Source organism: Bubalus kerabau, chromosome 20 (genome assembly GCF_029407905.1).
Source record: "Bubalus kerabau isolate K-KA32 ecotype Philippines breed swamp buffalo chromosome 20, PCC_UOA_SB_1v2, whole genome shotgun sequence".
NCBI classification, from domain to species: Eukaryota; Metazoa; Chordata; class Mammalia; order Artiodactyla; family Bovidae; genus Bubalus; species Bubalus kerabau.
In genome coordinates this window covers 60,277,364-60,293,476 of record NC_073643.1, presented here as the reverse complement: position 1 = coordinate 60,293,476, position 16,113 = coordinate 60,277,364, and the positions used below count along the sequence as shown (strand labels likewise).

Genomic DNA, 16,113 nt, shown 5'->3' with positions numbered 1-16,113 from the left:
TCAGCCAGCTCCCCCGGGTGCCCACATCCCACCCTCTGGGGCTGGGGCGCCGACACCCCGGAACACCCCTGCACAGCCCGCTCTGAAGCCCCAGGTGGTGGTGGGGGTAGGGCGTGGCCTTGAACTCCTACCTGCATCGTGGCCCCAATAATCAGCGTCACCTTCCTGGGGATCAGCCTAAACGGGGGGAAGACCTGGGCGTGGAGACACAATAGGGAAACAGGCCGCTGTGTTCCAGGCTCACATGGCTGGGCGCGGTCACCCTTTAACTCCAGGGATGCGGGAACACGGTGCACAGATTCCTGCCTCTGAAGGGGGCCAACGAGGGCCTGGGGTCCCGGCCAGGCCTGGGGTCCCGGCCAGCCCTGGGGGAGACCTCATGCACCCTGGGCCTGAGGCTCCGGGGGTCTCAGGGGCGTGTTCTGCCCTGGTGGGGTCGGCAGAAACGCCCGCTCCCCGGCCTGCCCGGGACCTGCCCATCAGAGGTGGGTCTTGCCGTGTGTTTCAGCAAGTCCCCAAGACAGTCTGGCCCATGCCCAGGTTTCCAACCCTCTGCCTTCGAGGTTCCCCAGCTTCCCTTTGGAAGGCTGACTCTTGCAGTTTCCAGATTTCTACTGAATAATCACCTAGAATAGTTCTCTACTCCCATGGTCTGCATATTTTCCAGATGAGGAAAGGGGGCTCGGGGGGGCAGGGCGAGGAGGCCCTGTCTCTGCAGCAGGGCAAAGCCCCTGCATCCTCCTCCTACAACCCCACAGTCCCCGCTTTGCCCAAAGACACGCCAGTCAGCCCAGGGGTGACATGTGCGTGAGGCGTGGTCTCTGAAGGGCTGCCCTGAGTATAGGCACTGAAGGCTGCCTTCTCACCCAGAGAAGAAGGGTGCACCTCCATCCTGAAGCACCACCCACACCCGCCGGCATGAAGCACCCCAGCCCGCGAGGCTGAGGCCCCAGCGGACGCAGCAGGAGCAGTGTGCTGCCACCGATCGATAAGCTCCAACACGACTTCCCGGCCCTGGCGGCCGTGGGCTCCTGTCTCAGCCTAACGCCGTGGGGGCACCAGGTCCCAGCCGAGCCCAGGTGGGCCCCGAGCTCCCTCACCCAGAGCTGCTGCCCCAGGGGCTCCCGCGAAGAGCCCGCTACCTCCAGGGCCCCGCCACCAGCGTGTGCTTCTACACGCGAGTCCAGACCCACCCGCTTCCCCGCCACTCCCCCGTCTGTGACAAGTCACTCTCCTCCTCTGAGCCACACCAGGCCCCCTGAGTCCCAGAGACAATGAAGTGACCCAGCCCCCTCACTCCTGGGCTCCCAGACCCCCAGGACTAGGGAAGGCCCCCTTCCAATCAGAGGACCCTGGAGAGCAGTTTAATATGGCCTCTCCACGTGGGGCCTTCCCTGGTGGCTCAGATACTAAATAATCCGCCTGCAATGCGGGAGACCCAGGTTCCATCCCTGGGCCAGAAAGAGCCCCTGGAGAAGGGAATGGCTTCCCACTCTAATATCACTGCCTGGAGAATTCCATAGACAGAGGAGCCTGGAAGGCTACAGTCCGGGGGGTCAGTTGCAGAGGCAGACACAGCTGAGCAACTAACACTTTCCCTTTCCACGGGGCTACCTGGGCTGCCCCTAAAGTCCCAGCCGATCACAAAAAATGCCATATCCCACCCCCACGGGGCCCTGGCGTGCCCCAGGGGCTGGGCCGGGCCCACGAGGCGTGAGGAGGAACCGCTCTACCTCAATCTGCTGTGGGGCTGAGTTGATTCTCTGTCCGGCCTTGTCGGTCACAGTCGCGGTGAGGCTGGTCTGGCCGATGGCCACGCCGTGGACGCGGAAGGAGGCGGTGTAGTCGTCTGGGGCCTCATCGAGCGCCCTGGAGCAGAGGGAGGGGCTGGGACCTCTCCCCCAGGCAGACCCGTTGCCGCTGCCCCCAGATGCCCTCCTCCGACCCCCGACCCCATGAGAACTCACACCAATGTGACAATCTGGGAGGCTGCCCGGAGCTTCAGGTCCATGAAGGCCAAGTACTTGGCCAGGAAAGGCTTCTTGTGGAAGTCCAGCACGCGGACATGCGCCTTGACCGTCTTCCCGATCTCCACCTACATCGGGGGGGACAGAGACTCCGGGTTGGCCTTCGGATGACCAATGCCACCACCTGTGGTACCCCAAGCTCACACCCAGAGGCCCACGATGACCTCCAGACGCTCAGCCTCCCAACAAGCGGAGTGTTTACATGCTTTCCGTGTGCAGGGGGCCTCGAGGGGGTACTCCGGTGCTTTGCCCGAAGCATAAATGTGACATAACGGTCACATCCCACTCTGAGAGAACTAACATCTGGGAGAGGGATAAATGAGGATGGGATTAACAGATACACATGACTACATATAAAGCAGATAAACAACAAGGATCTACCAATAGCACATATCTTACAATAACCTATAATGGAAACGAATATATATACGGGCTTCCCTGGTAGCTCAGCTAGTAAAGAATCTGCCTGCAATGCAGGAGACTCCGGTATGATTCCTGGGTTGGGAAGATCCCCTAGAAAAACTACCCACTCCAGTATCTTTGGGCTTCCCTGGTGGCTCAGAGAGTAAAGAATCGCCTACAATGCAGGAGACCTGGGTTTGATCCCTGGGTGGGGAAGATCCCCTGGAGGAGGGCATGGCAACCCACTCCAGTACTCTTGCCTGGAGAATTCCATGGACAGAGGAGCCTGGCAGGTTACAGTCCATGGGGTCACAAAGAGTAGGACACAACTGAAGTGATTAAGAAAAGTTATGACCAACCTAGACAGTATATTAAAAAGCAGAGAGATTACTTTGCCAACAAAGGTCTGTCTAGTCAAGGCTATGCTTTTTCCAGTAGTCATGTATGGATGTGAGAGTTGGACTGTGAAGAAAGCTGAGCGACGAAGAACTGATGTTTTTGAACTGTGGGGTTGGAGAAGACTCTTGAGAGTCTCTTGCACTGCAAGGAGATCCAACCAGTCCATCCTAAAGGAGGTCAGTCCTGAATATTCATTGGAAGAACTGATGCTGAAGCTGAAACTCCAATGCTTTGGCCACCTGATGCACAGAGCTGACTCATTTGAAAAGACCCTGATGCTGGGAAAGATTGAAGGCAGGAGAAGAGGACGACAGTGGATGAGGTGGTTGGATGGCATCACTGACTCAATGGACATGAATTTGAGTAAACTCCTGGAGTTGGCGATGGGCAGGGAGGCCTGGCATGCTGCAGTTCATGGGGTCGCAAAGAGTCAGATACAACTGAGCAACTGAACTGAAGTGAAGCGACTAAGCACAGCATATGTGTCTATAAATATGTATAAAACGGAATCACTTTGCTGTACGCCTGAAACTAACACAGCACTGCAAATCAACTCTACTTCAGTAAGAAAAAGAACTAAGGACCTAGTTAGAGAGCTAATCCACAGCTTCGGATAGCAACAGGCATACAGTGGGGGTTTAATAAGTGCTCAGCAGTTCACACCTGGCAGCACATAGTGCACACGGTGAAAGCTTTGGGAAACATGAGTCAGAGGTTCTCAGTGAAAGAACACAAGTCTAGAAGCAGCTCACCAGCGGAAACGAGACCAGAGAAGGCATATCCGAGGCTGAGGGAACAGTGACTTTGAAGGAGTCCACGCTGCGTGAATGCCCCTTCTAATGACCAGCCCTTCTCGCCCTCGGGAAGACCAGACCCTGAAAGCATTCCTCTGGAAACCGCTGCAGTCACTTCGTGTATTCAAGTTACATAAAATCCCTCTTCACATTAGAGAAAAGCCTAGATCTATTATGTATCCATTTTGCAGAAGCACTTGGCGTTAGGACGCTTTATTCACCTGCCACTGAATCTCTGAGAATCCAACAAGTACAGACGGGAGAAAATTCAAGCTCTGGCTGGTTAGTCACCTGCAGCAGCCAGAGAATAGGAATCCCTAGGCCGGGGCTAACGTGAGGACAACTTCCAGGGGGATTTACTGCCGGTGTCAACTGAGATGAAGATGGACGCCCCCAGAGGCCGCCCTGCGCTGAGCCCAGGATGCCAGGTGAGACAGCACCGCGAGGGGTGGGGAGATGCGAGGAAAGCACCCCCCACAGCCCCACCGTGCTCCTGGCTCCTGTGCAGCTAAACAGGGAGCGTATGGGGAGGCTGACACTGACCTTGTCCACCACGCGGATGTACAGCTCCTGAATGTCCGAGACGTAGACGTCGGCCTTCGCGGGGGCAGGGAACGCTAAGCACAGGTCGTGGATCATGATGGTGGAGGTGCCGGGGAGCAGAGGGTGAACCTGCAAGGTGGGAGTGGGGTGCGGTCACACAGCCGCTCAGGGCCGCGGCCTCTCGCCTGCTCGGAAAACCCGAACCCAAAGGCAGCCCTGCCCACCCCTCGCCGTGAGCCCCCACTGCCAGCCAGGCAACGGGCTTGGGATGTGATATGTTAGTGCTGGGATAGATTTCAAGGAGCATTTATTGCAACCTGGCACAAATTACAGAGAAGAAATGGAAGCTGCTCCAAGGAGGGGTGGTCAGAGCTCGGCGGAGAGAGGATTCACACCCAGGATCCCATATCGCTTGTCCAGGCCACCTGCTGCAACTTCCATCAGAGCAGAGCATCCTGTGGGGTCTCCTCTGATGCTGGCAGGGTGTGAGGCAGCTGCTTTCCACATGAAGCCCTCACTGAGGAATCCTAATCTGGACCCACAGACTCTCAGGACCTGGGAATAGGCCACAGAGGCCACCACATCTTCACTGTGAGCTCCTCGAATCTCACCCATCTCCACATTCATCTCTACCTCCACTGTGTTTGAGGGCTCCCCTGGAGGCTCAGACAGTAAAGAATCTGCCTGCAATGTGGGAGACCCAGGTTTTGATCCCTGGGTCAGGAAGATCCCCTGGAGAAGGGCATGGCAATCCACTCCAGTATTGTCGCCTGCAGAATCCCATGGACAGAGGAGCCTGGTGGGCTGCAGTCCACGGGGTGGCAAAGAGTCAGATGTGACCGAGCGACTCACACTTTGACACACTTTCCCTATATTAGACGTAGAGCCTGTGTAAAATGTTCAGAGTGGATGAACTCATCTGAGCTCCTGTCTTCCAAGCTTTCCTTGCCAAAGACCCTCTTTAAAGACCCTCTTGCCAAAGACCTTCTTCTCTCTCTACTTCCTTCCAGGGATCCCACTTCCAGAACCCCTCCCCAGACAGCCTGCATCATCACCACTTTCTCACGCGGCAGGTGGACTTGCCGTGATTTGTTGCATTGCTTAGACGTGCATCTCTGCTGAGTGGTCTGGGGCTGGGCGGGTGGAGGCGCGTCGCGGAGCCAGCAGGGGGCCTGTGGCACCTCCCACCTCTATGTGGCCCCGCTCTGCTGCCTGCAGTTTCCGGCCTACATTCACCAGGGGTAGGGGTGGGTACAGAGAACGGTTCCGTGTTGGCAAAGCTACAGTTTTAATGTCAAGAATGTGTGGGGGGGGGGGAAATGTCAGGAGACAACTAAATAGGTTAAAAGCCTTCAAAGGCCACCCAGAGTGAGTTTTATGTTCTACGAGAACCTGGCGTATCTGGCCCCTGCCCAGGGCTCTGATGTCACCGCAAACCGCGTTCCCCCACGGCCGTCACCCTCCGGCCAGCTGGCGCCCGCCTGCCCCTCTCAGGGCTGCACAATCCACCCCTGAAATCTGGGCTCCTCCCCTGCGTCCACCTGCTGGCTCCCTCTGAGCCTCAGCCCTGTCCCAAGGTCCCTCTCTGGCCAAGTCTCCCCCGGTCCAGGTAGGAGCCTTCGCCCCTCTGCTCACTTCTCCTGAGGCAGCTCTGCTGCTCCCACCTGGTCAGCAGGCAGACCTCCTGTGTATCCGCCCCAAGGCTGCGGTGGCAGCTACCGCCACCTCAGGGCTGCGCCTCGAGTCCAGCCTAGCCCCGCAGCGAGTATGTACACTGAGATCCAGGGGCACCGCTGCAAGGTGCTGGTTAACCTATGGGGACCTACGCGTCCACCAGCTCGGCTTCGGTCCTGCCTTCATCGAGACCAGAATTCAGAAAGAAGTCTGCAAACCCCAGGGACCCTCATCTATCTGGGAAGCGCTGATTCTAGTCCACACACCCCCAGTGGACATACAAAGAGACAGGCCCACCCAGGGTAGGAACCCAGCGTCAAAGGGGTGGTGCTGGGGAGGGAGCACAGTGCCTGAGCCGTCACTTTAGGGTGCCTTCTCCCACACTCGGCCACGCCCGAGAGCCTGACGCCACCAGCAGCCAGAGGGAGCTGTCGGGCAGGGGGCTGGGCCGGGCAAGGCCCAGGCAGGCAGACGGTGCCTGCAGCGCTGGGCCCAGGGCTCAGGGGCACAAACACAGGCGAAGGGTGCTCAGCACGCTTCACGTGAGGACGCAGGTCGCTCAATAAAAATCCCAGAGCAGAAACCCCACCGGCACCCCGAACAACGACCAAGCCAGCCTGACACCACATACACCGAGGACGGGGGTCAGGGCCACGGTCTCCAGTTCTGTGGTGGACGAGTCACCTGGCCGATTACATGTTCCCAAAAAGAACCCACTTAAAAATCCCAGGAAGACGCAGGGGCTCCGACCTGATCCCCCAGCAAACGTCACCACCGTCGGGAGCGGCACGTCACTCAGGAGGCAGAGAAATGATGGCTCGCTGCACCCACGGGGAGAGACCTGCAAGGCGGGGGTGGGTGTGCAGGGGAGGTGTTTTTGTCTCTCCTTCAAAAGAGCCATTTTGTATGTTTTAAACAAAGGTAACTGACAGTGAGGAAATCGGTGTCTCTCCCACTTGATTTCCCAGCAGCTGGACGTCCAGGCACCTCCCGGGTGACAGGGCGGAGGACGGCACCCCACAGAGAGACCACATGACCTACCAGGCTGCCCACACGTCAGCCCTGCCAGCTCACCCGACGGTGAACGGTGCCCACGGGTGAGCCCGCCTGCCGCTCTGGAGGAGGCGAGGGGCAGGCTGGCGGGTGGCATGGGCTGGGGTGGGGGGTCCTGTCCCCACCCCACTGCACAAGCATTACCACCTGCTTCTCCAGGCTCCACACCCACTTGCCTCTTGAAGGACGTGCAGGGGGGACGCGTGTGCAGGAGGGGAGGTGAGCGAATCCACCCCCAGAACCAATTCTCCTTCCTCAGGGGTGACGCTGCCCCCTGAGAGCTCCGAGGAGGCCCTGTCATCTCTCTGGAGCTGGGGACACGTCACTGCTCATAAGACGCTGCTGTGGAGCCAGGGGCAGCTCTGCTCAGGACGTCTGCCCACGCCCACCAGGCCCCGAGGTGCCAATGCGTCCTCATGGCTTCACGCTTCCCAGGCCCATCACACGTCATGCTTGTCCCTGACAAGCAGCATCTGTAGACGAGTGAGGACCCTGTGGATATCTCTGCATGTGACCGGTGCCATCAGCTTGCCTCCCATGTGTGCCCAGCAACGTCTCGTGGTGGCCAGGCCCACGCCAGAGGTGAGGATTGTGCCCCCCGCAGATACGGACCCCCTTGAGGCTGGTGGGGGTGGCCAGGGTCACACTGAGGTGAGAAATGCCATCCAAGGGGCCCTGCCCAGCCCCCAGGCTTCCTACAGGGCCAGGTTGGGGAGCGGTTCCTCTGCCCACTGTCCCCTCTCAGGAAAAAGGTGGGACACATCTGAGTTCACGTTGCCCAGCAGCCACCTACCACCCATCCATCTCAAGGAAGGACCCCCCACCCCACCCCGCCTCCCGCTGCCATGAAGCACCTCCTCAGAGGTACAGGATTACAGGGACCAGCCCACACCCCAGGACCCAGGACAGGGGTCAGCTCCCAAGAGCAGGGCCCCTGGTTGACTGCTCCCTGCTGAGTCGCCAGAGCCTGGCCTGGGCTGGCGCATGACGGGAACCCGCCTTTGCAGAGTGACTGCTGGATGAAAGGCCTGAGTGCTAGGCTCCTTCCCACTGCCCTTAGAATTACTACATGGCTTCTGCAAGGAGGGAGCATATGAGCTGTAAAGAGGTGATGAGAAGAAAGAAACCTGAGTTTAAGTCAGGTAAACCCTCCCGTGCATAAGCCAGCCGAGAAGGAAACAGAGGCGCCTGGCAGAGGGTGTGGGGCTGTGTAAGCCTCTGCAGCCCTGGGACCGTCGTGTGGGCACCATCGCCCCGCAGCAGCCCAGGTGCGCCCGCGCCAGGCCCCCGCCCGGAGATGCGCGGAAGCCGACACACACCCACGAGCCATTCTTGCCTCTGAATGGGCCTCAATAGCGAAAGAAAGAAACATTTCCTCTGAGCTAATTGAAGAACTGTTGTGGGCTTCCTTGTCTCTGTGATTAAGGGAAATGAGAATGCTGCTAATTAGCAGCTGGGAGATGCCGCAGAAATGTGTAAATGTCCTTCAGAAGGAGCGCTCTGAGACGCCGCGAGGACCTGTCATCGGCTATCAACACTCCGTGAAAAATCCCTCCTGCCCTTGGTGGAGGAGGCAAAGGAATCGGCGTCCGATTGCATCTGGAGCCACAGGGGCGTCTGCAGGCTGAGGTTGGGGGAAGCAGAGACCCCCAGGGCCGAGGCCCCTCCGGGACACCTTCTGGGGAAACGCGATCCTGGTGGGGCCTGCCTCATCGGACTCTGCTGGCATGCCCCACACACGGTACTAGACGGGTCACGGGGTCATGTCTGCAGCAGGGATCAGCCCCTCTCAGCAAGAGCCACGGAAGATGAGACTTGGGCGACGGCTTGTCCACCACGCGGAGAGAGAACTGCTCCAGCCCTTTTGTTGTTCAGTCACCAAGTCGTGCCTGACTCTTGTGACCCCACGGACTGCAGCACGCCAGGTGTCCTGTCCCCCACCGTCTATCTGGGTTTGCTCAAGTTCATGGCCATTGCATCGGTGATGCCATCCAACAATCTCACCCTCTGTCGCCCTCTTCTCCTCCTGCCTTCAATCCTTCCCAGCATCAGGGTTTTTTCCAATGAATCGGCTGTTCACATCAAGTGGCCAACGTATTGGAGCTTCAGCTTTAGCGTCAGTCCTTCCAGTGAGTATTTGGGGTTGATTTCCTTTAAGACTGACTGGTTTGATCTTGCGATTCAAGGGATTCCTCACTGTAGCTCGAGCTCGAGCTCTCTGGGACCATCTATAAATGGGGACATCATGCCTGCCTTGGCAGGGACAAGCCTAAAGTCTGCTGCCTACAGGGACCGTACACCGTAGGACATCGCAGGACATCGCAGGGGTTCGTAGTTCTGGGAAGACTTGACTCTGATGCTGTAATCCCGTCTTGAGTCTTTCAGACAAGCGTGCCAGCTTGAATGCCTCCCTGGACAGGGAGCTCAGTATCTGAAGCAGCAGCCTAGTCCATCACAGACTCTTAGAGGCTCTTGTTCCTGGAGGAAAGGTCTCTCCCTGGCCCCTGGGCTGCCCTCAGGGCTCACTCAAAATGTGTGGTGCGAGGTTAATTGTGAGTAAAAAGGAGTTCAAGTTTTCTTGGCACAGCACACATTTTTCTGAACTGGACACATCCCTCTTCTAGATAACAAGGGAGTTATTTTTAATCTCCAGAGATAAAGCAAAGCAAGGCATATTTCAAGCAGTTGGAATCATTTACAATTTGAGGTTTTCCTTTCAGTGGGAAGGATCTGATGGTGACCACTCATTTACACGGAAGAGGAATGGGCCGGGGGTTATCCTCTCTTGGACGAAAGGAATGACAATGCCTCGGGGGAGCTCCCTATGATCTCAGGCATCCAGCTGCCCCCAGGCTCCCTCTAACAACACACGCTCGTCCACAGGTGCCAAGGGACAGCTTTTTCTTGCTCTGATTTACGGTGATAAACCCAAGAGGCCCTGACATCCGCGATTCTGCCTCTGAGAAAAACATGCCTCCTCATGCTTCGCTGAGGGGCCCACAAGTGAGCTAAAGACCAAGGTTGCCCACTGGGGAAAAGAAGAACATGTCAGAAAAACAATGTAACAAAAAAACAATCCTCCTAGAAACTCCCATGCTACCAAACTGACTCAAAAAGAAACAGACAGTCTGAACAGACCAATCAGAGGTAAAGAGATTGAATTCCTATAAAAAAAACTACCCATGTGGAAAGCCCCTGACAATCTGGCTTCACTGGTTAACTCCACCAAACATTCAAGAGTTTGGTAGAATTGTTACCAGATTACTTGTTACCAATTCTACACAAACTCTTCCAAAAATTAGAAGAGGGAACACTTCAGAGTCATTCCATGAGGCTGACATCCTGATACCCAAACCAGACAAAGACACCACCAAAAACCACAAACCAGTATCTCTCGGGAATATGAACATACACTCAATTAAATACCAGCAAACTGCATCTAGTTACACATAAAAAGAATTACATATCATGATCAAGTAGCATTTATCCCAGAATGCAAGGTTGGTTTGATATCTGAAAGCCAATTAATGTATTATATCATATCAACAGAATTGAAAAAAAAAAAGCCCACATGATTATTTCAAGAAACACAGAAAAAATATTGGACAAAATCGATATACTGGCCTTCCCTGGTGGTCAGTGGTTAAGAATCCATCTGCCAATACAGGGGACATGGGTTTGATCCCTGACTTGGGAAGATCCCACAGGCTGAGGGGCGACGAAGCCTGTGTGCACAACTACTGAGTCTGTGCTCCAGAGCCAGGAGGGCAGCTCCTGAGCCCACACGCCCAAGAGCCTGCGCTCCAGAGCCAGGAGGGTGGCTCCTGAGCCCACACGCCCAAGAGCCTGCGCTCCAGAGCCAGGAGGGCAGCTCCTGAGCCCACACGCCCAAGAGCCTGCGCTCCAGAGCCAGGAGGGCAGCTCCTGAGCCCACACGCCCAAGAGCCTGCGCTCCAGAGCCAGGAGGGTGGCTCCTGAGCCCACGTGCCCCAGAGCCTGCACTCCAGAGCCAGGAGGACAGCTCCTGAGCCCACGTGCCCCAGAGCCTGTGCTCTGCAACAGGAGAAGCCCCTGAGAGGAGGAGCTCACGCACGGCAACCAGAGAGTAGCCCCCACTTGCCGCAACTAGAGAAAGCCCAAGTGCAGCAACAAAGACACAATAAATTTAAAAATCCAACATACTTCCATGTGTGTATGTGTGTGGAAGAACAGGGAGGTGATTATTATGGTTTTTTTTTTTTTGAGGTGCTAAAATACTCTAAAACTAACTTTGGTGATGTTGCCTTTATTTATGAATACACTAAAACCCACTGAATTGTGACTTTAAGTCGTGAATTGTATGGTATGTGAATTACAGCTCAATAAAGCTGCTACTAAAAACACTAACGACTGAGGAGCGGTCACAGCCGTCGCTGAGCCAGTCTCTGCTCTCTAGTTTGCCGCAGTCCGCACCATGCCCTAATCACCTGCAACACTACAGCTAAGCATCTGGTGTCGGCTAGCCCAGCTCCTCCCAGCGTGCTCCTTGCATCCTGCTCACCTGCCCCACTTACTCAACACCCGTCCCACTTCAGAAGCAACTGATGCTGTGACCCTTGCATCAAGAGTCATCGGACGCAGAAAGTCAGAGAAAGGGACCTGCAGGGAGTTACGGCTGAGAGAGCGAGGTGTCCAGCTAAGGCACGAATGTACCGCACAGCTGAGGGCAAGGTGCCGGGCTGTGTTTCTGAAGGAGCTGGTGGGACCAGGTCTCTGTGAAGGCCTAGTCCAATGGCACCCTTGCCCAGAATTCGTGTTTCATGCTCTTGCCAGTGGCGAGGGCTCCCCCGCACAGACGGGCAGTGCCAAAAGCAAGTGCAGACGGCAAGACTGCAGGCGAACCTGCCTCAACCCCCACCACACACCAAGCACCAAGTGCCCGGCCTCTCTCGAGTCCGGGACCAAGGCTTGCTTGGTGCTGGGATGACTGTAAAACCCCTTCAACGCCTGGCAACCAGCCTGCACCAGGGGATGCAGGTCGCAGGCTCTGAGTGGTGCAGAGCTCACAGCAGAGCTGCGATGCCAGAACACCGCCCGGTGTCGTGGTCACGACTCACATCAGGGGTTTGACACACTCCATCCTGAGGGTTTCCTTTTAGACACAGGTCAGTTTTCGTGACCGTATAATAATTCACTGTGCTGATGCACAGACAGCTAAGACATTGGGTTGCTCAGCCTTTACTCTTTGTCACAGCCATAGGAAGACCTTTTATTTTTTTGTATTTTTTGGCTTCACCACATGGCATGCAGGGTCTCAGTCCCCTGACCAAGCATTGAACCTGTGCCCCCTGCGTTGGAAGCATGGGATCTTAACCACTGGACTGCCAAGGAAGCCCCATAGAGAGACTTTTTAAAAATTAAAAAAAAAATTTAAGCAACTCAAACTCGCCACAAGGAGAGAATGCCTGAGTACGAACGATTGCCAAAAAATAATAATAAAAATCATCACCATCACCACCCAGCCTACAGAGCAATATGGAGAAAGAGAAAACTTGAATTAAAGCCCTGATGAGCGTGGAAGGCTCAGTTCTTCCGTGGTCACGGCTGGGTGGAGGTCAGGGAAGGAACACGGAGAAACAGAAAAAGCCGATGTGTCCATCAAGGCAACAGTCCTTCGGGTTCTTACAGTGTCGCTCATGTAATAATATTTCCATCTTACCCGAAAGGCCGACTGAAAGGAAACCATTAGGTAGCTAACAGCGTGGGCAGCTTGTGGAGACTCGGTACGGACCACAAAGGCAGCTTGAGGGTGTCTGCTGTGACCCCTGGGAGACTCTGAAGACCCTGCGCTGTGACCGACATGACCCACTGCTGACGGCAGAGGCAGGCAGGCGGAGCCCACACTCACCGTGGCGACGCCCCGGGCCTCCTGGTAGGCCACCCGGACCACGTCGGCGCTGCTGGTGTTGAGGAAGAAGTAGCCAGAGCCTTCTCGGACGTGCAGCTCCGCCTGCGGGAGGGGCCGGGCTGGGGTCAGAGGTGAGGGGTCCTCGGGGGTCGCGATAGGGGGCAGTGGGGTGGGGAATGGGGCGGCTGTACCTGCACGTCTGGGTGGTTGTAGATGGTCAGCTCTTCCGGGCTGACCCTCACGTCCTCCACCAGCATGAGTTCGATGGAGGCTGACACAGGCGTGAGGCGGTCGTGCTGAAGGGGCAGGACCACGCAGTCAGAGCCAGGGGGCCAAGGGCCAGACCGGCCCACAGGCGCCCCCCACGGAAGAGCAGCCCCAGGCGCTGCCATCACACCAGGGACCCCGCTGTCTCGGGGACACAAGCCCAACAACATTCGTCGAGCTTTGAGCCGCGTCTCTGTGAGGCCTCCCCTAGTCCTGCCAAATCAGCCACCTCACCTGCCAGGCCACGGGCTGGACTCCCCCCCCGCGCCCCAGGGAAGTGGGGCGGTGTTCCAGGCAGTGGGGGCTATGGGCTGAAAGGGACGGGGCTGAACCACCCGGGCACGCTCAGCAGGGGCTGTGAGGTGGGAGGCGGGGGGGAAGAGTCTAGATGGGCGAGCCCCTCTGCCTTTCAGCTGGACCCCCTGTCACCTGCATGCAGGGAGCACAGGAGGAGAGACTGAGGCATGGGGGCCAGCAAGGAGGCGCCCCCCGTCAGTGGGCCAGCTCAGGACCCCGGGAGCACTGGGCAGAGCGTGGGGGAAGCGGGAGGACGGCCCGCCCCGGGGGCCCCGATAAGTACCGGCTGCTTCACTCTGGCCACGTCCAGGTGCGGCTGCTGGTAGCCAGTGGCGGTGGCAGAGATGGCCGTGGTGCCCGAGGCCTGGTGAACCGAAATGGCCTGCAGGCCTGAGAGCGAGAGGGAAGCCGACTGTGATGCAGACCCGCCTTCCCTCTACCTGGTGTGTACTTGAAGTCTCCCTCCACCCTGAAACTGGGGGACGGGGCACACCGTGTGGACCTCTGAGAGCTGAGGGGCCCTGAGCAAGCTTCCTAGAGCTGCTCAGAGGAGCTGGAGGGGACGGCTCAGGTCCTGGCTGTTGAGGGTCTCCAACACAGCGTCAGGGTGTCTCGGAGCTCGGAGCAGCTGGGTCTGGGCTCCAGCCTGGTCCGTGCACAAGCTGGGCCTTGAGCTCGGCCGCCATGTGCCCTGAGCTGCTCCCCACCTCCCACCCAGAGTCTGTTCCTCCCTCGCAGACGTGTGAGGACTAAAGAGGATCCTGACGCTCCCCGGGCATCAGTCCTGGACAGAGGGGGTCCTGGCCCCCCGCCCACAGCCGCCTGCCCCTCTCTGAGCCCAGCTCGCCGGTCGGGGGCCACCGCTCACCGTGCAGCTTCTTCTGGCCGCTCCCGTCGTCCTGGGACACCAGCTGCAGGGGCGGGGCAGGCTCGATGCTGGCCAGCGACGGCCTGCTGGACTCCCACTGGATGCTCAGCGAGCTGAAGTTGTCGAACCTGCGACCCTGCTGGTCGTAGGCGGCCAGGTCCAGCAGCGGGCTGCGGTGGCTGGAGACAGGAACCTGCAAGAAGCCAAGCTCACCCACGGGCCACACCCCGGGCTGGGCAGGCCTGTCCCTGACACACAGCGCACCGTGCGGGCTCACGGGGGTCCTGGTGAGCTTCTGGGGGTGACTCGCTAAGGGATGCTCGCTACCGCTGCTGTCAAGGTGCCCTTGACAGTCCTACACAACCAGGCCTCCAATTCCAGCCCATGCTCCTCGACGGGGACCTTGATGTCTGGAAACATTTTTGGCTGTCACGACAGTAGGGGGTGCTACTGGCATCCAGGGGGTAGAGGTCAGGGTGCTGCCTAGCGCACAGGACAGCCCCCCAAAAAGGAAGGATCCGCCCCGAAGGGTCGGCAGTGCCGAGGCTGGGGGACCAGGCCTCAAGCACACTTGCAAGTTCCCTGGTCCTGCAATGGCAACAGCAGCCGCAAATTCACGAACGGGGAGGCCGAGGCGGCTCAGAGATGCTGAGCCTCTCGCCCACGGTCACGCAGGGCCTGCGGTGGACCGTCTGGTCTGAGTGTGAAGCCCATGGGCCTCCCTGGACGCTGTGCAGCCTCTCCCCCGCTGTGCAGGAGTCAGGCAGTGGCTCCATCCGAGCCCCGGCTCGGCACTCCGGGCCGACGCCCAGCTCAGAAGCCCGGGCTCAGGCTGGAGCGCGGCCCCTGTCTGTCACTGTGGCAGGTCAGCCCTGTTTCAGCGCCTGGTGTCACCAGTGATTTACTCTGCAAACACGTAAGGGCGGCCTCTGGCTCCAGAGGGGCATAAAGCGAAACTGACACGGCACCGGCATACATGGCAGGGATCTATCCTCCCCAGGTCCCTGCGAGACCACAAATCACAGGGGCCCTGTCTGCCTGGCTGCGGACTCTGCAGTCCCAGGGAGGCTGGATCTCCGGGCAGTTCTCTGTTCAAGCAAGATCTATGACACACAAAAGTCCACGCAGAGCCATGCTCGCTGTCCTGTCGCCGTCTTTCAACCAAGAGACAGCCCTGGGCTGACCCCGAGGTCACTGCTGACCGACGGCCAGACGCAGCCCTCTTGGCGAGCAGCCAGTGCTTATGGATAGGACGGATGCACGGGGATCTGATTATCTTATTCTCTGAAACTGAGGCGGTCTGGCCAGCCTGGCGGGGCACGAGCCGGAGTGAGGGGGCTTTGGAGGGGCATCCACTCTCCACGCCTGACCTCTCCCAGCCCTGTCCACCACGCCTGGGTTCGGGGTCCCCAGGCACGTGAGCCTGCAGAGTAAGAGCAGAGGGTGGCAGGGACACGAGCCTAGAGGGGTGGGGGGGTCCCCCGCCTCCCAGCCCCAGCCGGGCCCCGCTCTAGAACCACAGAGAGGGAGACGAGCAGAGGCGCAGCTTGGACGCGCCGAGCCCCTCAGAATCTGTGTTTTCAGAGGTCAGTGGCTTGGAGGTCAGGGCAGCCCTGCAGAGAGCAAGCCTGTCAGGGCCAGTTTTCCAGCAGCATTTGTTCGCTTTGCGTCTCCGGGTCACATTTTGGAAATTCTCAGTGCTTCAGGCTTTTTCATCATTACTGTCTGTATCTGTTAGGGCATCTGTGATCAGGGGCCTTTGAAATTACTACCACAACTCACTTCTGAAGGCTCAGATGGTGGTCAGCGTTGTTTAGCAATAAAGTACTTTTAAATTAAGGTCTGTACGTGGTTTTCCTTAGCCGTAACACTACTGCACACTTGACAGACTCCAGGATGATA

At 57.8% G+C, this 16,113-nt stretch overlaps 1 protein-coding gene across 1 annotated transcript in view; it reads right to left on the bottom strand.

Annotated features, from left to right (window-relative positions):
* Positions 1–16,113, bottom strand: part of NUP210 (nucleoporin 210) — a 90,279-nt gene that overhangs the window by 26,348 nt on the left and 47,818 nt on the right. Inside the window, exons 17-24 of the mRNA XM_055557838.1 lie at positions 14,212–14,404; positions 13,627–13,733; positions 12,971–13,075; positions 12,780–12,881; positions 4,166–4,294; positions 1,968–2,095; positions 1,734–1,869; positions 132–194 (exon numbers count right to left, since the gene is read on the bottom strand). Coding sequence (XP_055413813.1) covers positions 132–194; positions 1,734–1,869; positions 1,968–2,095; positions 4,166–4,294; positions 12,780–12,881; positions 12,971–13,075; positions 13,627–13,733; positions 14,212–14,404 — 963 coding nt within the window. The remainder of the gene's footprint in view (positions 1–131; positions 195–1,733; positions 1,870–1,967; positions 2,096–4,165; positions 4,295–12,779; positions 12,882–12,970; positions 13,076–13,626; positions 13,734–14,211; positions 14,405–16,113) is intronic.